Genomic DNA, 18,692 nt, shown 5'->3' with positions numbered 1-18,692 from the left:
TCTCTTCCCAACACGAAGTAAAAAAAGAAAAAAGAAAAAAAGTTATTTCATCCGTCGCTCGACCGGCTGCATGCACGCGTCGTTACCTGCATACGTGTCGGGAATATATCTTAATCCGCTGAAGCCCCGGCCTGAATATTTATGCGAGCCACCGTTTGCGTTGTAAATCGCGACCTTTATATTTTCGTCGAACGCCGTTACGTTACCTTTTAATTGAAATTGCTTGGACACTAGCAGATGGAACCCCATCGTACAGCTTTTCGATATCGATTCGTAATTATACGCTCCTTTCGTATTAAAAAAAAATCACGAAGGGTTTTTGCAGTTTATAATTAGCGGGTAGATTTTGTGGCATCGACGATCTCTTAATACGTTAATTACCAGTATCAGTAGTATTAACCAATGAATAATCAGACGCGATTGAAAGGGTTGAAGCGATTTCCAGGAAACATTAGCAATATTTCAAGTTCAAGTTTTGCATTAAAACGAGCGACGATTGCATTTCCAACATGAAAATCAACTCTCCCTTTCTTCTGCCCCGTTAATTAATGGTTTTTGCAGCAATAACCGCAAAAAGCATTAATGGTGTTTCCAAAGAGCTGAAGCTGGGAGTCTCGTCGCAAAAGCGGAAACGAACGGGGGTCCTCGACCGAGGGACGGTTCGTTACCCCCCGTTCGTGGGTATAAATCAAAGGCGTGGGAGGGCAGCGGCCAGATTTCAAATGCGCGAAACGCGAGCCCGCAATTTAATCCAATTATCCTCGCCGATTAGTCCTCTTGCGTATCGCGTGCTGCTTCTCCTTTCGGTGCTCGAGCCCACAGTCAGTCACCTAATTGGCCCGCTCGACTTACCGCTCTAATTGTTTGTCCCCGTGGCTTTGCGACTCGGTATTCGAGGCCCGACCATCGACAATCACGGCAATCACAAAGACGTGACGACCGTTCGAAACCTGTTCGCACCCGCTGCATCTCCGCGATTGTACTCGCGAAACCTTTGAACATAATTATCGACGAATCAAACGCGTTCCAACTTCTGACCCCATTCATCCGTAACGCTAATAAGTCATGGATCGTTTCGCGAAATCGGAAATCGTCTGTCGGATATTCATAGGAAAGTTTCGTATTTTGCACGATAAAAAGTTAAGTGATCCTTAATATAAATTTCGAAGTCTAAAAACAGTCTATATCAGTGAATATTGCTTAAAAGGGATCGTTAGCTGTCGGATGAATAGATTCGCAACTCTAGCTAAGGAGATTCAAAGCGAGACGTTAGGCAACCATTAAGGTAATTGAAAATCTTGAAGTCAGCGAATATCTTAAAGCGTCAAAGTATCAAATTATCAGTTTCCTTAGAGCAACAAAACGTTTGCCTCCGAGCGACGAATATCTACTCGTTTGAAGCTGAAATGCGATCCCTTTCCAATCTCGTGCTTTAATTTCCATTCTGGCTCTATATAGCCAGCGATAAAACACTTTCTTCTTCAATGAAAAATTGCAACAATTCTGATAAGATCCTCTCATAAATCTTTGGTAAGATTGACTTGAACTTTGTTGTCCATACACGAGTGGTGCAAGTAGTATAGGTCAACGTAACACGACTTTCCATGATTAATTATTAATCAATTGTACTGTTAATCTGGTCTAGGTTACTCATTTACAGCCACTACGTTTCTGGAGATTAGTATGCTGTAATATTAACACATTGACTGGCGCAGTAGAAATGCTCATCATTAGTGCGACACAAGGATTAATTATCAATTTGCTGTTTCATATTACCGGTGTAATTTTTGTAATATTAAAAGTCTCCTTTGCTCCGATGGTACGTTTTGTGACATTTTATGATTATAAGAAAAGGGAGATTACAATTTGACAGTAGTTATTTTATTACATGGTAAATGGTACAAAGGGATGCACCAAAGTTGCAGAATACCTTAAACTCGTAATTAATATTTCATTTGGCTACATTTGATATTTAAAAGTATTCATTACAAATTCAAAATTAAATACCATGCACTTTGAGTAATAATGAAACCTTTGATCGTTATTTTACAAAGTAATTAAATCCTCAGATGGGACTCGTAAAAAAATAAATTAAAGCGTTTAGCAACGAATTCTGAAACCTGTCATTAATTATTCATCAAGTGTAACATTAATCCGAGGTGCTATACAACTGGTCGCGAGAAGAGGAGTGGTAGATTCGACGAGATAGGAGAAATTTGAAAATTTCGAGGAGAATGTTCTGTTAATTTACCGGCTGGTAGGAGCCAGCTGGTAAATCAGGTTCCAAGCTTGATTAACCATTCATCCGGTAAAGCGACTACTTTCGTCGCACCGACTACTTTTCTCCCGATATCGTCAAGTTACGTAATCAGGTAGAAAAAAGGAAGAAAGGGGGAAAAAAGGAAAAACAGAACTGTTCTGAGAGCGTACTAAACTGCAGCACTACGATCGTTCTGAATTCCTTGTTAGAACCGGCCGTGAATTTACGTCCCTAATTTTTCCCGGAGGAACGGCACACTCGTCGAAAAATGGACGTCGAACGATGCACAACTCGAGATGCTCCTCTTCTTTGTGCCCTGTTCTGTTGCCTATAACTCGAGGGCGTATTTTCAACGGAATCGTGCTGCTTTACTGTGCTTGCGTACGGCGCGGAGCACGTTACTCTCTCGAAAAACGGTTCAAGCGCACCCAACGATCGCGAGGAAACAAGCAGATAGCTACAACTATCTTGTCGACGAAAGATTTTTAATATGCTTCAATGTAAATATCTACAAAGGATCGTGCTGTTTCACCGGAGTATTGAATAGCAAACTCTTTTGTTAGACACTGTTGAATTTGTAACCCAGTTTGCAAGATACTTCGGAAAAAGAATTTCTTTATGCGATTACCCGTTGTTTCTCTTATCTCATTAAAAAAAAAAAGATTTCTCTATAAAAATATCGTCGAACCGGAAACAATTAGATACGAGCGAAACAACAATGAACAAGCATCGGTTGAAGGAAAGAGAGGAGAAATCTTTTTGTTGCATCAGGAGCGAATGTTTCTCTAGGAAAACTCGATTGGTGAATCGATTGTCACCGGCGTCTCTTTGACGTCTCGAACGATAGAGCGTCGTTTCGGAGAAATTCTCGATCCTCGAGAAGACGTTTTTCGATGCGGCAAGCATCGAGAGGAAGCGGAGCTCGAAGTGGATGCGAGGAGAAGACGTTTCGAGGAGGCGATTGTCGCGAGAATAATGGCGACGGACGTCGACGAGGTCGGCCATGCAAAAGACATGCATCTCACAGGTTTGAAGCGCGGCTATCCCGACGGCTGAAAGCGGCGGCGCGTAATACTCTTCTGGAAAAGTAGTCCAAGTGAATAATGACTCGGCACAATGGAGTTTCGAGACCTCTCGGTGCTCGCAACTTACCCTCCGGGCCTGCATTCTTTCCTCCCTGTATTTACTTTTCTCTCGAGCGCATTAGCGCCCGGTGTGCGCGGGAGTTCTCTCGCGGTTTCGGTACGGGTTTCCTTTAAATTTTTCATCGTTTGCGGTCCGCGCTTTGACGGGGAATTATTCAACGCGTCCCGTCGCGGCACAGAGGCGCGCCGTATCGTTACCGTTTCACTGAAGGAATCGCGCAGGAAAGAAAATTCATGAGCGGTTTACAACGAACCGACGTCGAAAGGACGCGCGCGTACCGAAAAGAGGGCTCGATAAAACGGGACGATTCGCAACGCGTGTCCGTGGAAACTGGTTCAAGTGAATAATGACGGGAAACAATGCGACCAAGTCCCGTTTCGCTTTTGTAAAAAAGCACCACGCGTTCTTTGACGACGCGCCCACTTTCCTCGAGCCGTGCAATTGCTTTCACCTTTCGAAAGCAACCGCGAGAAACGCGTACTACCTACGTCGCATACGCGATATCGCGATATAAAGGTTTCTTAAGAAGGCGTTGCTTTTTAAAGTACGCTTCAACTTCCCACGGGCTTTTAGAACCTCGATGCCGTAAGATCTATTACGTGTGGAATTTTCTGAGAAAAATAGAGTAATTTCTTCTTACGTCGGCTTGACTTGATTTTAAAGGCTATTAAACTCAACAATTTCAAATAATGTTTATCTTCGAAAATGTAAAATATCGAAAGAAAAATCCATTTTTTTTTCCCATCAATTTTTTAATTCCAGAGGTAAAGTTCTCGAATCGATTCGAGTCGATATTCAATTTGATAGATCTGTCGGAGTCGACCTCGGTGAACAAAGAATCCGATGGTAAGCGATAAATCATCGATGGCGCGTAGCGTCGTTGATCGAATTCTTATGAATCGTGCGATTCCTCGTCGAATTGCTGCAGATTACTCTGGCTCGATCGGATAGCAAGAATTTCCACGGGAACGGGCGCGGGATCCATCGAATCACGGGGCAATCGGGTCCGTCGAGTCAGTTGGATATTCGACCTCGTTCCCTTCCTCCGATGCTCTTTGCCATTTGTCTTCTCCGCCCGCGAAAGACTTCTCCTCAGGCATTCCCTTCCTTCTTCCTTTCCTATCTCTCTCCTTCTTCCTTTACTTTGCTTCTTCCAGCCAGCACACCCGGCACGAACAAAATCATAAAAGTTTTACTCTACAACTCTGGGACGCGAGGCCAAGCCCCCGTGTGCTCGGAAAGAAGCTTTTCGGTGTTAGTCGTTCCGTAACGTTCGCAGTCGTTTGTGCTCCCATCTTGTTCTCGTCTATACGTGCTCACCACCCCCATCGAACCACCCCTTTTAGACAGCCGTACGTGTTTCCCGGTGTGTAGACATCCGTGTACGTATGTGTACCCCCGAAAGGGGTTGCATAAGTGTGTATGTGAGAAAAGTGTGGCGGCTGGGCTCGAGTTTCGTCAGCCATTAACAGCAGCCGTTGGTCCTGAAAATCAGAAAACTTCCGAAACTGATTCTCCCCCTTTTCGAGCCAATTACTTTCTACCATTGCGGATTTATCGTACGCGGACCGATATTAATAGCCACTCCAATGCTGCTCGTTAAAATTGCACCTTCCTTTCTTACTTTTTTAACATGGGTTGTTTGAGAGAACTTAGAATTTTTTTTTTTTTTTTATTGCAATTGGATGCGAGTATTGTGAGAAAAATTCAGGAGATGAAAGTATACTCTAAGGGTGGAAAGGGGAATAAAAAATATATAATGATGTTAAAATTCTTAGAAGTAATCCTGACGATTAAATCGTATGTTACAGAGCGTTTACAATCTGCTGGGAGAAACTCTATCGAGGCTGCAACAGTACGCGGAGGCAGAAAGGTGGTTCCAGGCAAGTTTGGCCAGCCAGCCTGACCACGTGCCGGCCCACATCACTTACGGGAAACTTTTGGCCCGAAACGTAAGTAGTTACCAGTTTTGGATCGCTTCTCTTTCATCAGAGAGCGGATCCAGTTTCCAAGTTTACCACGGCTCGACCGATATCGTTCAACGGAATTTCGCGATGCTCGAGATACCGGCGTGGCTATCGAGTCAAGATATCGGTCGAAGAAAAACAGAGAATCGGTAAACTTCTTGATCCTCCTTTCCTCGCGCCAGAGGATACTCCTCTCCGGAACAACCTTTGACACTGTTCTTTAAGTGGTCCTCGAATTGAGAACTATTTTATCTAAAAGGTAGCTGATTTTTCGAAAATAGTATTTCAAATGTTTGTACGATTGGAAAAGAGAAAAATCACGTGGATAGGTCGGGGTTAGGCGAACGAGACTTATCGTCTCGAATATGAAAGGACAAACGACGTTTCCTGATAACCCGGATTGCAGGTGATCGTTCCGCGAGTCTGACCACGTACCGACCCACATCACTTAGCGATCCTGCGACTCGGCACGTAAGTAGTTAGTACTATTTCGGCGGCGCGGTGCGCCGAACGATAGGCCGGTGAATCGGTTGACCCACATCACTTAAAGGGAAGCCAACCGCTGACGGGAAACAGCGCGCATTTAAGCTGATTCTGCTCGATCCACCGACCGTTCCGTGTTCCGGGAAAGCCAATCGTTGACCGGAAACCGGTATTTCTCGTGAAAACATATCTAACACAACGGACGATTACGCTCGCTGAACCGAGAAGAGATTCGAGACCCGTGGTGTTCTACCGTACGTGTCTCGTTCACCAAACGAGCTTCTGCCTTCTGTTTTCCTTTTGCAAATGTACCAATAGTTTGCGATCAATTAACGCTGTATTGCGAACGTGACGGGGCTATTAAATTAATGTTTGAAATTGCTTCCATTGTCTTTTCGTTGTTCGACGTTAATCAATTCATTTCCAAAGGTCGAAAATATATTATTTCGAAGATGAGAAATATTCACTTGTAACAGTGTAATTATCATTAACCACTTCCAATGACAATTATAGATTTCTAAAACAAAATTTCAGAAGTAATACCCTGTCAACGGTGGCGAATGTGTTAATCAACCATATTATTTAACGCGAGTGCAGCGCAAACATTGCCGTCAATTACATAATACACTTAATTGTATGAAATCATAATAACCGACGGAATTACTAATTTTCCATCGGTCCCACGGCGCGTTCAAGCAGTCCATTGTTGTAAAATGATTCTAAATTAATTATCCGTGAAACAAGCCCACCCACTTTACATACGATAAATTTTAATTAATTCACCAACGTTAATAGTGTAACGTTTTTCATCGTAACCTGTGACAATGGTTATTGGCTACCGTAACAAAGCAACATGGATCTACGGCAAACAAACCGAACCGAAGGAAAATATAATAAACCAAAGGAGAGTGTTACAATGCGAAGAAAAAGTGGCCACCTGTACAAACGAAAACACGCTATCGTTCTTTATTTCGTTTCAAAGCTTCCTCTTTCTCTCTCTCTCTCTATTTTTAAATCACAGTTTCAAATGCGACGGAAAAACAACAGGGGGAAAAAACGTTAGTAAACGCAAACAAGCAACGTGGATCGAAAACAACAGCTCGGAAAATATCCTGCGAAATGTTAGCCTCCGATTTGTTACGGTCTGTTTTGTAAGAGTGCCATTTTTTGTCTTCGCTTCGGTAACGCTCGTTCCGCTGGACAGAAAGTCCTCGCGAATAGGCGTGTAAATTACGAGACGAGTCACCGGAAGGGTCAATGGAAAAGTCAGTATCGGTAAAACGATTCGCCGATAAACATTCGCCTCTGTAGACAATGAATTTTCATTGGCCCGCCTTTTCGAGGTCGCGGAGAACCGTACTCAAGTTCCAATTCCATCTTTTACAAGAATTGTCCTTCTGGTCGAATCTCAGCCGCGTTCAAACAAATTTGGTTATCGATCGCTTATGAAAATTTTGTATTTTATTTTTCAGTCGAGCCGTGTGCTGGAGGCTGAAAGATGGTTCCTCAGAGCCCGTAGATTAGCACCAGACGACTCGAGTGTGCATCATCATTACGGTAAGCATAATCATTAGCATTCTTGATTATAATTACGAGATAGTATAGCCGATATCAACGAGACGCATTAGTTCGAGCGTGCTACTCGTCGTTGTCGAGTAAATTGGAGTGGCCTCCGACAGGTTCCTTCTTTGACCCGTGGTAGCGAGCGGGTAATTGATTCCTCGGAAAGTTTGCGCGCCACGAGAACATTACGAATTCCCCTGGTGTCGAAACAAAAGAAAACAAAACCCTCGTAAAGAGGACGAGAGTGAAACGAACCACGCTGGATAACCGAGATTTTTCGAGATTACTTTAATAAGGAAGATAACAGGATCGTAGATTCTTTAACTTGTTATAAACACCTGTATAATATTCTCCTGAGGGATGAAAGCAGACTTTGAAGAGCAGGAACACTATAATCGAGGAGGATAAAATTTAAAGATGTCCTGTATGTCTTTTTCTTTTTTTTTTTAATTGAATTTCTTTTGGATATTGACAACATTTTCAAACTTTTTACCACCCTTTGAAAATCCCGAGCGTACACAAGATTAATCTACTGGTCGAAAGGAGTCACAGTGGAGCGGTATTTTTAGGTGGTAAAAAAAGCACGCGCTTTATCTCTCTTAGTGGCACACGTCATTAGGCAGTGGTCCGCGAAACCTGGCGTGATATATCGCGTGGAAATTTACGGCCGTCCTAGGATGAAGTGGTGGCAAAATATCGGAGACGTTTCTCGGCCACGCCTTCTGACGGAGTTTAAAGAAAATCTGAAAAGCGTCGAGGGACGGTCAGCTCGGGGAATGTACGGTGAATTTTTCTTTGATTTTCAGGACTGTTCCTGACGTCGCAGGGTCGACTGTCGGAAGCAGCGGAAGAGCAGCTTCGCGCGGCGGAACTTTCCAGATCCGATTACGAGCTGTCGATGGCGGCAGCGTCCGCGCTGCGCCAAGCGGACCGCCTCGATGAGGCCGAGGTGTGGTACAGACACGCGGCCAGGCTGAGGCCTCACGAGGCACGAAGTCACACGAATCTCGGCGCGATTCTTCACTTGAACGGGAAATACAAGCAAGCCGCGGCGGCGTACAGCGAAGCGTTGAGGTTGCAACCCGGTGACGCAACGACGATCATGAACCTGCACAAATTGGCGGCCATTTTGGCGTGACCTCGTGACACGATGACGTGGTCGAGAGACAGCAACGAGAGTGACGAGTGTGTGTATAATAAGAGCCAAGGAAAGACCCTCTACCGACTCGCCGTAATCCCTGACCCCATCACGTCTCCCCGATCTTCCTCCCGATATTCGTTTATATCCGTCGACCGGCGCGACAATGTCATGGGACAGATGTATCCTGGCACCTTGACGCGCCGTCGACTCGTATCGCCTGCTATGGTATGTAAAGAATAAAGCTTCCTTTATTTTTCTCTAACGAATCGTCTAACTTTTTCTTCTTTTATAGAGCAACACACCTCTCCTGTCCTTTGCTTCCTGTTACCACCTTCATTGCCATGGACAGTCATCGATGTTTGGTAACTGGATGTCACAAATGTGTAATATTCTCAGATATTAAAAGAGGCAAAGTGGAGTTTGATAGTAGGAACGATTAAGGCTCGAGGTGAAATGTCAAAAGGTTCCGATTGAATGGAAAGTCGCTGAGGGATCGAGGCGGGGACACGGGAAACGAAGGTAAGTAATATAATCGTGAAAAGTTGAACAAACAGCGGAAAGGGTCCGTCGAGCAATCACGATAGAAGAGCTTTTAAATTCGCGAGGAATGGCTTCTTGAACTTTCCTCAAGGTAGCCATGAATCACCTGCGAACGGTCAACTCTCCACCTCTGTTCTGTTCGAAAGAAAAACGCCGAGGGCGCTCGAGCCGTTTGACCCTGATTTCTCGGTTAAGCTGGAACAGCGTCGTGTTACGGGGCGTTTCGCGCGAATTTTCTCACACCAGGGCAAAGTCGGTGAAGCTCCATTAATATCGAATCTATTTGCACGACGGCACCGACTGGAATATTTAAGTTTACACTTTAAATCACACCCCCGAGCGAGTGGCTGTTACGCGGTAGCTCGACAAGGATAAAGAAGAACACAGAAGAAAAAGACGGATGAAGGTAATACCGCGAGAAAGAGAGATAACGGAAGCCGAACGAGAGACGGAGAACGGTAGAGAGAAACGAGGAGGAAGAGAGAAAATAGGAAAAGGTAAGAGAGAACGAACCCACCTGTCGCTCCCGTTGGGGTGACAGTCTCACGACAAACACTCGACAGGTGCCGCACCGGTTACCTACCTTTATTCCCCGCGAAGAACTCGCTTCGTTATCTTTAAAGCGGAACTCGTCGACTCGTCAGGGACGAAGGAGTGCTTCGTTTAGTCGTTTCGGTCCGAACCAGGTCGCGTGCCATTTCGTTTCCACCTTTTACAAACTCTCCGCAACTTTTACTCTACCTTTTTCCACCATTCTTCGGTCTACTGCATTCTTCCCGAACTGGGATCCCTCGTTAACCCTTATTTGAATCACGACAGTTCCAATCTTTAATACGAATCTTTAATACGCGTTAATAGAATTATTTGAAAAATTCTCGAAACTCTTAACAATTCTGCTCCCAAATCAGCCCTTGTCTGGTTAGCGGTTTGTTGCTTTCGATTATTGTAAGTGGCTTCGAAAGTCGGACAAAAGAAACGACAATCGTCGAAGAGAGTTACTTTCCTTTCGAAATAAAAGACTTCTCCACCCTGTCTCGCTTGCCAGCATCCGTTTCTTGCTGGTCGCTCGAGTCACGATACTCCCTTAGCTAACCCCTCGGCATGCTTCTTCTCTAAATGTCATTGATTTTTAGCGGCGAACCCGTCGGTAAGACAATTTAGGATGGAACGTCTCGTGCTCCCTCGCCCTTTTTATTCCCACAACCTTCTACTTGTCCTCGCTTCTTGCTATCGTGCAACCTTTTTCCATCCCCTTGTCGTGCCACGTCGTTGTTTCTTCCCTCGACACGCCTTCGCCAGCTAGACCGACGTATACCCACTTTGCTTACAGATTAAACGTATCCTCCATTCCTTTCTTCTTCTCTTATTTCGCCCTACTTCACCGTTCAGCTACGTTAATTCTTATAATTACTCACAGTCAAGACTGCTTTAACGTCGACTGATTTTCTAAGTATGAAGCAGTGGAATTGTAGCTGTCCGCTCTTGATCGATATGCTTCTGTTTCTGTAACTACATCTCGTAGGATATTATCTTATACAGGGGAGTGGTAGTACGATTACTTGGACTCGAGTTCAAGGGCTGTTTGTATCCTATCTTGATGGAATATTACATATTCCTGGCAAGTAATAGGACCGCACTTCTGTCGCACTGTAATTCCGACTGCCGAAGGACCTTTGGTCGACAGTGAAACATTCTCTTCGCTCTGTTCTTAGTCCGATTACTAGCTTTCCAATGGCAATAGTGATTTCCTATGGCTTTATCTTGGAAATCTTCTAACATTCTTCTCCATACTTTGCTTAATTTCACTACCCCCTCGCAATTTTAATTTCTCCCCGATTGCCTTCAATATTCTAACATTTCATTTAAAAATTTTCAACTAAAAATTAAAATAGTAGAAATTTGTCGAACGCATACCGAAAGAGGTATCCTCGTGCACGATTATTCCAACGTCCAACATCCCTCTCTATTTTTCACAAGGTTCGACGTACGCCGTTTGTCTAGTCGGCGTTCCCTTATTGACATTCCTGCCTGCACGCTTTTCCGCTTCGTCTTACGTTCCACGGAGAGTAGCGCAATAAGAGATAGGCCAGCGAGACAGGCGAACATTTATTATGCCGTAGGAGTCCCCGAAGAGCCGGTCGACCTCTCTCGATACAAAAGCACCGCGAAACAGAAGGGCCGTGGCTCTATGTGAAGAAGCCGGTGAAAAGGCTGGAGGAGATGCGGCGTGGTTAATGGCGTCGTTCTACGCTTCGCTCGTTCAAAACGGGCTTGAAAGCCGGGATACAGATAGCAGATGGTCGCTGTTTTGCGATACGGTCTACGGGGTTTAACACGCGAACGACCGGGATACGCGGTTACCGTCTACAATCGGGATTGTTGTATCTTCGTAAAATCAGGATTATTAGCGACAAAGATGTTCTGAAAGCAACCGTTTCTATTATATCCGCAGGAAGCTGAAAATACTCGTTGCCTTCTTCATTTTTTTGTTAATACTCTTTCATTTTTACACGCCCTTTATCGACAAACGGATTCAGAGGTAAGAAGAAACGATTTAAAGCTTCCTTTCTGTGAACAATCGAACAAAGTCGTTATTGAAGCTAATTTCCTCAAGAAAAATCACTGAACATTAATCCGTGACTCAGAATCAACCGGAATAAGAAGAATCAAGCTGAAAGTTCGTTCGATCGTGAAAATTCGAATCGCCGTGCAATCTTCACCGACGCGATAGTATTTCTTTCGAAACGAAGAGGAAAGTTCGCCGGGTTCAGGGAGCAAGAGTTTTAAATCCGTCTTGGTAGAAAGTCGACGAACGAGATAAACGATTCGAGAAGAGACGTCGTGTTAGCCGTGAAAGTAAAGGTTTTGTGTTTCTTAGCGCGGCCATTCCCTTTTCCCGGCTGAAAAATCTTCTTTAATTATCCCAGAAGCCAGTCAGGATTAAAGCGAAACGCAAACAACGTCTCGACTGATCCTATTGCTCGATCGATAAGTAATTAAGAGGGATTGTTTAGGGTTTAATGAAATTAGTAAGATAGATCGTAGGAGGAAGAAAAAGGGATATGAATAAAAAGTGCAAAGTTCTTTTGACGTCTATCAGGTAGGCGTGCACAATGAGAGGTAGCAAGTGCGGTAGCGATGAAATATTCCGTAGGGTCCTGTCATTCCGAGCAGTAAGGTCAAGTAGCGTTTCCCGCTGTCTATCCCGTACGCTTTCTTTCGGACCTATCCTGATTTATACTTTAACTCGGGTTGAGACACTGAAAAACGGCCGTTACAAAATTCACCAGTCGACGACCACTCGGTGAACGAGAATGAACCAACTGGTACATAATTTATCTTCGAAACGAACGTGCGACTGTTGTACCGGTAAGAAACCGTAATATGTTACAATTTATTTGTATCGTAAGGTCGAATCAAAGATTCCGTCCGAAAGGAAGGGAAGGGCAGCACGCGTGATATAAAAGGGAGTGCCTCTTTTTCCGGTTCCTAGATTTCAAAGATTGGAACCACCCCTAAGCTGACGCAGGAGTTTCTACCTTGAAGGGATCGTGGTACTCTAAAATCCCCGAAAATAGGCTTTCCTAAGAATGAAGATAAATCGGTGGGGTAATTCTTTACGTTTGAACACCTGCTGCTCGAATTATCTTTTCCACTTTTCTCGCATCGTATTGTAAACGGTGCTCAACAGTTTTAGCGCGGGGATATAATAGTAAAAAGATTTTCCCTCGATTCCGACGATTTCTCGACGAAATAGCGAGCGGAGGATTTTACGCGCGAACCGATCCTGCTTCGAAATAGAATTTTCGTTTTATTCGTCGTAATCTCGGGACGAAAATTCCGCGCGACGATCGCACGGCTACCTGTACGATACACGCGGCTTATCGACGATCACGCCGAATCGATCTTCGTCGGCACAGAAGCGGCGTCCGCGCGTTTTATTGCGCGTAACGTGGCCACTAAAAACCGCGTGTCATAAAAGGGTAACAGGCAGATAAAAACCGAGCGCGAAAAATCGTCGCTGGTACGTGCGTCGATCCATCAGCGCCCGTTCTCCTCTTCCCTCCAACCGTTTCCATCAGCTTGCACTCGCTGCAACTCGTTTCCGCCTCGGAAAACGCGACTAGAATGTCGATCAACCGTGTCCGAACGTACGTTGCTGTTCTTGCCGTTGTTACGCGACGAACGTTTCCTCTAAGCCCTATGTTAGCTTCCACTAACTCGATCCTTCGTCGTTAACAACCCGCACGATTAAGCGTGCGTCAGCGCTATACCTGCGATGAAAACGTTCCGCGAGAACGAATTTCACCCGCTGATTAATGAACACGGCTTATCGTCGCGGTGGAGAGACGTTTTGAAAAAGTAAAGTGCGATGATTTTTCTGTTCGAGGTATTTACCGGATATCCAATTTTCCTGGCTACTCGAATAACCGAGGATCCTCGATTCGAATCGACAGACCTAATATAAAGTATCCACCCGGCACGATTCCAACCGTGTAATCTGAAGAATTATTTATTCGATTACTTTCGTCGAATCACCGCGAGGATACGTTTCCTGGCCTTTCGAGCACTGATTAAATCACGACGAGTGTACCCTTTAATACGAGGGCGTATGCACATTTAAGAGGATCATTCGCTTTCAAAGCACACTCGGAAAACTCTATAAAATGAAAAACCGTATTAAAGAGATTAAATAGAGCAATTTGCGTAGCGAAATGAAACGAAACGATGGTAAATCAACTGTTATACATGAAAATTGTGTATAAAACATTTCCGAGTGTGCATTCACCCCTGAAAGTCGAGGCTCGAACTTTCCTCGTCCCTTTTGGTGTCTCGACGAAAAGCCGTTCGAAACAGACAATAACGGTCGGACAGCTTTCCATGGCGATGCTGTTCCGCGCAATTAACGCGTGGAAATCTCATCCCGCGTACGTGGATACGCGCGCGTTCAACGTAGCCGTCGCAAGCGTATTGAAAGCTCGTCGAGGCGTGTCGCGGAGGCGCGTTATTAACGACGACGATTAACGAGGCGCCAGGCTTGCAGCTTTGTTCCCTTAAACGTTAATCGAGTAGTCGCGGAGCGGCGGACACGGCACAAACGAAAATACCCTGTGTGTATTCCGCTTGGACGTAACGTCGGCCCGGAAGTGGCTTCCTATGCTGCACGTCCGGCTAAAATATTCCCGGCTAAACTAACATCCTTGCTGTTGGAGCACCCTTCGGTGCTTTCCTTCGTTCCTGACTGTGCACACACGCTTGAAAATTAACACGAAACGCTTGATACTGTAAATACTACGAGAGAACATTGTTTTCTGATTTAAACCGGATGTTTGACGTTTTTAACGGGATGAAAAATCTCGTAAGATTTTTAAACTATTTATCTTCTCCGACGCGTATTCCGATCTCTGTTGTTTTAATAGCGAGTATATTAAATCCCGCAGATAAATCCCTGCGTATTTTCCATCGCGGCAAACTTCAAAAGATTAACCCGGTGAGGTTGAATCGCGCCGAGCAAGGGAGCGAGATTGATGCTTGCTTTTGAATTCATGCCGGACGCGAGGGAAAATTTCGTCCCAAGCAACGAGGAGCTTGGATTTTAAACGCGTTCCATATAAAAAGAAGACTCACCCCGCAGTTCCTTTTTACACTGTACCGCACGTGTGATGATGGTTGATTTTCAAAAAAAGCCCGTTCACAGGCAGACGTGTGACAGGAAAGTTGAGGAAATTAACCCCCTGAACCGCGGAAAAGAGACTTCGACTCGCACTTCTCGTTATTCCAGAAACTTGACTAACTTTCGAGACCTTTTTTATCGCGAAAAATTTGTCCCCTTTCGTCGTTGAAAGGTTGAACGATTCGATCGTAGCACCTGCTTTCATTATTTCAATAAAACGACGAACTTTTCTGTTTTGAAATTTGGTAATTGAAGGCACGCTAATTAACACTGTGTACGCTAAAAATGTAGTATTTCGAAATTTCGAAGTTGAAATAAAATGGCAAATATTATCGTGATGCACAGAAGACAACGAGTTTACCGCGACCCGATTGCCGTCAGTAAATTGTCTGAACACGCGAAATCATTTAACGACTATAAATGCCTGGTTATTATCCAGCCCGAGGAAAATGGTTAAAGCAAAGGATTTAATAAAAGCAAAGTGGCTGGATAAGGATAGCGAATCGAAAAGCAAGGCCGCTTCAAAAGCGAGATTGCGCTGAACAAGATTCAATTGTGCGCCTGACGGAATAAAGGCGGAATAATTTACTTTGCGCATCCGGAAGCGAATCAAACAGCTGACAGGGATGTCTATCGCGTGCGGCTGCAACGATTAAGTTAAAAAAGCGATGGGGGGAAAACTGGTGCATAGGAAAAATTGCATTCGCGATACCGTGAGATCGTGTACTGATGAAAATTGAAAGAGATTCGATTAAAAAAAAAGTTGTACCTCGACGCATCTGGTTGATTTGCCGCGTTTCTCAGTTAGTTTCAAAATTAATCCTTTCATCGTGACAATTGTCGCTCTATAACAGCGAATTGATAAACAAAAGGGAATAATCAAAACATTTAATACAATTTCATCGAGGATAAGACGAATTTCGCACACGTTTACTCTCCTCCCGATACGTTGTTCATGCATAAACATCCTTGCTCGAGTAATTACCGCGCGACTGGAGCAATTAAATGGCAGCTCGCAGCTTCGCGAGCTTCTCGAGAGTTCTCTCGCGCCATGCCGGATGCTGCTTGTCTCGCGAGATCTCCGGCTTACGAGCTTTCCTCTTCAGTCAGGAAGAAAGCAACCAGCCGGGAAAACACGAGTGGAAATCGATCGAGAGACGACTTGGAGTTCCACCTCGATCGGGACAGAGAAAGGGTGAAAAGGGTAGGGAAAAAGAGGCCGATTGCGAGCTGGTCGATCGATGGTAGACGATAATTAGGCTCTCGTCCCGGCGCGAATTCTCGCTGCAAAATGCTGGCGCAATATCGCTCGCGGCTAGAGACAAAAGAGACTTCTTCGTGCTAGATAGACGGACGAAGATAGAACGATCCGGGGAATTAATTAAAGCGCGACGCAAGGCGACGCCGCCGGCAGGCAGCGAAGGGACGCGAGAAGAAAAGAGCCAAAGACGAGACGAGACGATGCCTCGGCTGAAACGAAGCCAGCCGGAGTCGAAAAGTGGACGACGACGCGGAATTTCACGCTCGTGACGAGGTTTATAATTATAACCCCGGCTCGCTAATGAAAACAGCCCCGACGTCGCACGCTATTCTTTTCATAAATCATGTCGACGGAAACCAACCGACCTACCCTTCCCAAGACACCCCCCGGATGCTGCCGCTTAGACTCTAAGAATCTTGTTCGTGTTTGTCGATGGTACATAGATGGCAGGATGTTAATGTGGTTTTTCTATGAACTTTCCTTGAAAGGGGTGGATAGAAAGGAACGAAATTGAAAGTTATTTCGTTTATTATTTTGCAGGCAAGCAAACGTTAATTGGGAATGCATGGATTATTCCCTTTTTATATGATAAAAAGAGACGTCTGTTTGATAAAAGTTTTTATCGTGTAGAAATATTGCGGTAGAACAGAAGCGACGGGATTTAAAACAATCCGATCCGAGGGTCGCAATCAGATTCGCAAGCGTTTTCTACGTGTCCCGGGAAAGCGGCCCGAAGAGATGTAGGATTTTAACGACCGTGACCCCTGCACCGTTACAAACTCCAGAGGGGAAACTGTGGCAGATGAAACGAACGAGATTCACGATCGGCCCAGCCAAGTCATTCGATTTTCATTGCTCGTTTCGCTCAAAACGATTTCTATCGATGGCTCGGTACTAACACGAGTATGGAATTGAAACTAAACCACTATTTTCGTTCGATATTTTCCTGCGAATTCAAAGATTTCTCCTATGAGAATAGTCATTCATCTTCACCTTTAATATAATTTTTTAAGTCGTAAGTTTGTAGAAGCTGCAAAATTAAAGGAAAGTTTTAATATTATACAAAGTATCAAGAAGCAAACTTTAAATTAATTGGAGAACAATTAATGAGTCAATGACTAGAGCTAGAAATTTAATATAATTAATTAAAAATTTCAAATTTCCAACGAGTTAAAAATCCAACACGTTTTATTCAAAAATGACAGCAACGATACAAGTTTACTTATTCGCAAAATATCAGTGTAAATCGTGGTGGTACAACGCAAAGCCGTTCTCGAAGAAGCGTAATTTCCTGGATCATCGAATATCGCGATAGTCCAGGGTGCGAACCACGCGAGTATCTCGTTCACGAGGCATGCGATCGATCCCCGTCGATGCATCGACGTTCAGGCTGATCCGGATATCGAATGGAAATGAATTTCCCCGTTTTAGTTCACGCGCACGTTGAATGAAACGCATCCCCTTTGATCCTGACGGGCGTACCGATTCGACCCGTTCCAACTCCGGGGATCACCGATCCTTCCACGTCGCGTGACAATGAACACAGGCGACAGCTTGCCGCAGAAATTGCGGCTTTTGTACCTGCCACTTCTTTCTTGTATTTCAACGCCACGTGTCACTGACCGATCGCGATCAACTGACTGCAAAACTCTATAACGCACGAATTGCACCTTCCTCGACGAAAGATCTTCCAACCGATTATTTCATGCTTTTAAGAACAATGATTCAAAGAAACTAGGCGCGATTAGACGAGATTCGGTTCTTTAATCTTGATACACTTGAAATATTCTTAACAATTTTTCCAATTAATTAATCACCATCTATTCAAGCTATCGTCGTTTAATTATATCTTAAAAGAAATTTAAGGTACATTATCCAAATGGACAAGTTTCGTGGGTCGGAAATATGATGTAACGCGAGGGCGTGAACACGCGTGCTTAATTAAGCATAAAATTCAGGGTTGTTCCGGTTGACACGGTCAGTGACGGTACGTTAAACGCGCGAACGGTGCCATCGCCGTCAACTCGGGGTGGATTCGTCGAGTGAAATTGTTTGGCGTGGCCTTCATCAAAAGAAAAGTTTCATTAGCCTAATGAAACGAGTGACTCGGGGAAAAAGCTAGGCCGCAGCCATGGGCCGCATCCGGGACAGGACGAAAAGGAGGGAGCGAGGAGAGGGCACGAGGATGTACCGACCACGCCAGCACTTTAATTAGAGAAATTAAATTTTCAAACGAAACACACGGCCACGACCTAGCCGACCTCCATCTCTCCCTCCCTCTTGAACCATCAACTTGTGTTACCTCTATTTTCAACCGGACCACCGTCGTAAATTACGAAACCATCTTCGTTGAATGGATTACGATTTTTCTTTTCTTTTTGTGTGTGAAAAAACACCTCTGTTTCGTCTCCTTTTAAATTTGATTGTCCCGCGGGTGTAAGCTAGCTAGAAATCGCTTTCAATATTTTTGAAATAGAAAATTGTTGATAGCTTTGAGGTTTAATTATTGAAAATTGAATTTTTTGCACGTTTGAAGATTTCAAGAGCCTTCAGTGCTCTTTGCAGAGCACCTGCCTGAAAATTGACTTTCCATTTGCTAGAACGCTCAGTTTATAATTCGTTCACAGGGATTTACAAACGTATATACCTGGTATTAG

At 44.4% G+C, this 18,692-nt stretch overlaps 1 protein-coding gene across 3 annotated transcripts in view; it reads left to right on the top strand.

Moving 5' to 3' along the window:
• Positions 1–18,692, top strand: part of Tmtc2 (Transmembrane O-mannosyltransferase targeting cadherins 2) — a 244,380-nt gene that overhangs the window by 178,528 nt on the left and 47,160 nt on the right. For 2 of the 3 annotated variants that reach the window (XM_034318557.2, XM_076688867.1), the window contains exons 10-13: positions 5,218–5,358; positions 7,329–7,413; positions 8,226–8,785; positions 8,853–9,079. In XM_034318557.2, coding sequence (XP_034174448.1) covers positions 5,218–5,358; positions 7,329–7,413; positions 8,226–8,557 — 558 coding nt within the window. In that variant the 3' untranslated portion in view covers positions 8,558–8,785; positions 8,853–9,079. Of the gene's footprint in view, positions 1–5,217; positions 5,359–7,328; positions 7,414–8,225; positions 8,786–8,852; positions 9,080–9,440; positions 10,443–18,692 lie in introns of those variants that run through there. The other variant, XM_076688868.1, reaches the window with a different exon arrangement.

This window comes from Osmia lignaria, chromosome 6 (assembly GCF_051020975.1).
Source record: "Osmia lignaria lignaria isolate PbOS001 chromosome 6, iyOsmLign1, whole genome shotgun sequence".
NCBI lineage: Eukaryota > Metazoa > Arthropoda > Insecta > Hymenoptera > Megachilidae > Osmia > Osmia lignaria.
Note: the sequence above shows the minus strand (reverse complement) of the source record. Positions and strands in the feature narration are given on the sequence as shown.